The sequence below is a fragment of the Calliphora vicina genome, chromosome 1 (assembly GCF_958450345.1).
Source record: "Calliphora vicina chromosome 1, idCalVici1.1, whole genome shotgun sequence".
Taxonomy (NCBI): Eukaryota; Metazoa; Arthropoda; class Insecta; order Diptera; family Calliphoridae; genus Calliphora; species Calliphora vicina.
The window spans coordinates 68,476,985-68,483,917 of NC_088780.1; the positions used below are offsets into that span (position 1 = coordinate 68,476,985).

At 0.0% G+C, this 6,933-nt stretch overlaps 1 protein-coding gene across 1 annotated transcript; it reads right to left on the minus strand.

Moving 5' to 3' along the window:
- Positions 1 to 5,650: 5,650 nt before the first annotated feature.
- LOC135963323 (uncharacterized protein DDB_G0292186-like) lies at positions 5,651 to 6,163 on the minus strand (the record flags this gene model as incomplete). Its single annotated transcript, XM_065515129.1, has 1 exon — positions 5,651 to 6,163. A coding segment is annotated over one exon (513 nt), but the record flags the coding sequence as incomplete, so codon positions are not given.
- Positions 6,164 to 6,933: the final 770 nt, after the last annotated feature.

The following is a 6,933-nucleotide window of genomic DNA, read 5'->3' on the forward strand; positions in this document are numbered from 1 at the left end:
TATTATTATTATTATTATTATTATTATTATTATTATTATTATTATTATTATTATTATTATTATTATTATTATTATTATTATTATTATTATTATTATTATTATTATTATTATTATTATTATTATTATTATTATTATTATTATTATTATTATTATTATTATTATTATTATTATTATTATTATTATTATTATTATTATTATTATTATTATTATTATTATTATTATTATTATTATTATTATTATTATTATTATTATTATTATTATTATTATTATTATTATTATTATTATTATTATTATTATTATTATTATTATTATTATTATTATTATTATTATTATTATTATTATTATTATTATTATTATTATTATTATTATTATTATTATTATTATTATTATTATTATTATTATTATTATTATTATTATTATTATTATTATTATTATTATTATTATTATTATTATTATTATTATTATTATTATTATTATTATTATTATTATTATTATTATTATTATTATTATTATTATTATTATTATTATTATTATTATTATTATTATTATTATTATTATTATTATTATTATTATTATTATTATTATTATTATTATTATTATTATTATTATTATTATTATTATTATTATTATTATTATTATTATTATTATTATTATTATTATTATTATTATTATTATTATTATTATTATTATTATTATTATTATTATTATTATTATTATTATTATTATTATTATTATTATTATTATTATTATTATTATTATTATTATTATTATTATTATTATTATTATTATTATTATTATTATTATTATTATTATTATTATTATTATTATTATTATTATTATTATTATTATTATTATTATTATTATTATTATTATTATTATTATTATTATTATTATTATTATTATTATTATTATTATTATTATTATTATTATTATTATTATTATTATTATTATTATTATTATTATTATTATTATTATTATTATTATTATTATTATTATTATTATTATTATTATTATTATTATTATTATTATTATTATTATTATTATTATTATTATTATTATTATTATTATTATTATTATTATTATTATTATTATTATTATTATTATTATTATTATTATTATTATTATTATTATTATTATTATTATTATTATTATTATTATTATTATTATTATTATTATTATTATTATTATTATTATTATTATTATTATTATTATTATTATTATTATTATTATTATTATTATTATTATTATTATTATTATTATTATTATTATTATTATTATTATTATTATTATTATTATTATTATTATTATTATTATTATTATTATTATTATTATTATTATTATTATTATTATTATTATTATTATTATTATTATTATTATTATTATTATTATTATTATTATTATTATTATTATTATTATTATTATTATTATTATTATTATTATTATTATTATTATTATTATTATTATTATTATTATTATTATTATTATTATTATTATTATTATTATTATTATTATTATTATTATTATTATTATTATTATTATTATTATTATTATTATTATTATTATTATTATTATTATTATTATTATTATTATTATTATTATTATTATTATTATTATTATTATTATTATTATTATTATTATTATTATTATTATTATTATTATTATTATTATTATTATTATTATTATTATTATTATTATTATTATTATTATTATTATTATTATTATTATTATTATTATTATTATTATTATTATTATTATTATTATTATTATTATTATTATTATTATTATTATTATTATTATTATTATTATTATTATTATTATTATTATTATTATTATTATTATTATTATTATTATTATTATTATTATTATTATTATTATTATTATTATTATTATTATTATTATTATTATTATTATTATTATTATTATTATTATTATTATTATTATTATTATTATTATTATTATTATTATTATTATTATTATTATTATTATTATTATTATTATTATTATTATTATTATTATTATTATTATTATTATTATTATTATTATTATTATTATTATTATTATTATTATTATTATTATTATTATTATTATTATTATTATTATTATTATTATTATTATTATTATTATTATTATTATTATTATTATTATTATTATTATTATTATTATTATTATTATTATTATTATTATTATTATTATTATTATTATTATTATTATTATTATTATTATTATTATTATTATTATTATTATTATTATTATTATTATTATTATTATTATTATTATTATTATTATTATTATTATTATTATTATTATTATTATTATTATTATTATTATTATTATTATTATTATTATTATTATTATTATTATTATTATTATTATTATTATTATTATTATTATTATTATTATTATTATTATTATTATTATTATTATTATTATTATTATTATTATTATTATTATTATTATTATTATTATTATTATTATTATTATTATTATTATTATTATTATTATTATTATTATTATTATTATTATTATTATTATTATTATTATTATTATTATTATTATTATTATTATTATTATTATTATTATTATTATTATTATTATTATTATTATTATTATTATTATTATTATTATTATTATTATTATTATTATTATTATTATTATTATTATTATTATTATTATTATTATTATTATTATTATTATTATTATTATTATTATTATTATTATTATTATTATTATTATTATTATTATTATTATTATTATTATTATTATTATTATTATTATTATTATTATTATTATTATTATTATTATTATTATTATTATTATTATTATTATTATTATTATTATTATTATTATTATTATTATTATTATTATTATTATTATTATTATTATTATTATTATTATTATTATTATTATTATTATTATTATTATTATTATTATTATTATTATTATTATTATTATTATTATTATTATTATTATTATTATTATTATTATTATTATTATTATTATTATTATTATTATTATTATTATTATTATTATTATTATTATTATTATTATTATTATTATTATTATTATTATTATTATTATTATTATTATTATTATTATTATTATTATTATTATTATTATTATTATTATTATTATTATTATTATTATTATTATTATTATTATTATTATTATTATTATTATTATTATTATTATTATTATTATTATTATTATTATTATTATTATTATTATTATTATTATTATTATTATTATTATTATTATTATTATTATTATTATTATTATTATTATTATTATTATTATTATTATTATTATTATTATTATTATTATTATTATTATTATTATTATTATTATTATTATTATTATTATTATTATTATTATTATTATTATTATTATTATTATTATTATTATTATTATTATTATTATTATTATTATTATTATTATTATTATTATTATTATTATTATTATTATTATTATTATTATTATTATTATTATTATTATTATTATTATTATTATTATTATTATTATTATTATTATTATTATTATTATTATTATTATTATTATTATTATTATTATTATTATTATTATTATTATTATTATTATTATTATTATTATTATTATTATTATTATTATTATTATTATTATTATTATTATTATTATTATTATTATTATTATTATTATTATTATTATTATTATTATTATTATTATTATTATTATTATTATTATTATTATTATTATTATTATTATTATTATTATTATTATTATTATTATTATTATTATTATTATTATTATTATTATTATTATTATTATTATTATTATTATTATTATTATTATTATTATTATTATTATTATTATTATTATTATTATTATTATTATTATTATTATTATTATTATTATTATTATTATTATTATTATTATTATTATTATTATTATTATTATTATTATTATTATTATTATTATTATTATTATTATTATTATTATTATTATTATTATTATTATTATTATTATTATTATTATTATTATTATTATTATTATTATTATTATTATTATTATTATTATTATTATTATTATTATTATTATTATTATTATTATTATTATTATTATTATTATTATTATTATTATTATTATTATTATTATTATTATTATTATTATTATTATTATTATTATTATTATTATTATTATTATTATTATTATTATTATTATTATTATTATTATTATTATTATTATTATTATTATTATTATTATTATTATTATTATTATTATTATTATTATTATTATTATTATTATTATTATTATTATTATTATTATTATTATTATTATTATTATTATTATTATTATTATTATTATTATTATTATTATTATTATTATTATTATTATTATTATTATTATTATTATTATTATTATTATTATTATTATTATTATTATTATTATTATTATTATTATTATTATTATTATTATTATTATTATTATTATTATTATTATTATTATTATTATTATTATTATTATTATTATTATTATTATTATTATTATTATTATTATTATTATTATTATTATTATTATTATTATTATTATTATTATTATTATTATTATTATTATTATTATTATTATTATTATTATTATTATTATTATTATTATTATTATTATTATTATTATTATTATTATTATTATTATTATTATTATTATTATTATTATTATTATTATTATTATTATTATTATTATTATTATTATTATTATTATTATTATTATTATTATTATTATTATTATTATTATTATTATTATTATTATTATTATTATTATTATTATTATTATTATTATTATTATTATTATTATTATTATTATTATTATTATTATTATTATTATTATTATTATTATTATTATTATTATTATTATTATTATTATTATTATTATTATTATTATTATTATTATTATTATTATTATTATTATTATTATTATTATTATTATTATTATTATTATTATTATTATTATTATTATTATTATTATTATTATTATTATTATTATTATTATTATTATTATTATTATTATTATTATTATTATTATTATTATTATTATTATTATTATTATTATTATTATTATTATTATTATTATTATTATTATTATTATTATTATTATTATTATTATTATTATTATTATTATTATTATTATTATTATTATTATTATTATTATTATTATTATTATTATTATTATTATTATTATTATTATTATTATTATTATTATTATTATTATTATTATTATTATTATTATTATTATTATTATTATTATTATTATTATTATTATTATTATTATTATTATTATTATTATTATTATTATTATTATTATTATTATTATTATTATTATTATTATTATTATTATTATTATTATTATTATTATTATTATTATTATTATTATTATTATTATTATTATTATTATTATTATTATTATTATTATTATTATTATTATTATTATTATTATTATTATTATTATTATTATTATTATTATTATTATTATTATTATTATTATTATTATTATTATTATTATTATTATTATTATTATTATTATTATTATTATTATTATTATTATTATTATTATTATTATTATTATTATTATTATTATTATTATTATTATTATTATTATTATTATTATTATTATTATTATTATTATTATTATTATTATTATTATTATTATTATTATTATTATTATTATTATTATTATTATTATTATTATTATTATTATTATTATTATTATTATTATTATTATTATTATTATTATTATTATTATTATTATTATTATTATTATTATTATTATTATTATTATTATTATTATTATTATTATTATTATTATTATTATTATTATTATTATTATTATTATTATTATTATTATTATTATTATTATTATTATTATTATTATTATTATTATTATTATTATTACTATTATTATTATTATTATTATTATTATTATTATTATTATTATTATTATTATTATTATTATTATTATTATTATTATTATTATTATTATTATTATTATTATTATTATTATTATTATTATTATTATTATTATTATTATTATTATTATTATTATTATTATTATTATTATTATTATTATTATTATTATTATTATTATTATTATTATTATTATTATTATTATTATTATTATTATTATTATTATTATTATTATTATTATTATTATTATTATTATTATTATTATTATTATTATTATTATTATTATTATTATTATTATTATTATTATTATTATTATTATTATTATTATTATTATTATTATTATTATTATTATTATTATTATTATTATTATTATTATTATTATTATTATTATTATTATTATTATTATTATTATTATTATTATTATTATTATTATTATTATTATTATTATTATTATTATTATTATTATTATTATTATTATTATTATTATTATTATTATTATTATTATTATTATTATTATTATTATTATTATTATTATTATTATTATTATTATTATTATTATTATTATTATTATTATTATTATTATTATTATTATTATTATTATTATTATTATTATTATTATTATTATTATTATTATTATTATTATTATTATTATTATTATTATTATTATTATTATTATTATTATTATTATTATTATTATTATTATTATTATTATTATTATTATTATTATTATTATTATTATTATTATTATTATTATTATTATTATTATTATTATTATTATTATTATTATTATTATTATTATTATTATTATTATTATTATTATTATTATTATTATTATTATTATTATTATTATTATTATTATTATTATTATTATTATTATTATTATTATTATTATTATTATTATTATTATTATTATTATTATTATTATTATTATTATTATTATTATTATTATTATTATTATTATTATTATTATTATTATTATTATTATTATTATTATTATTATTATTAT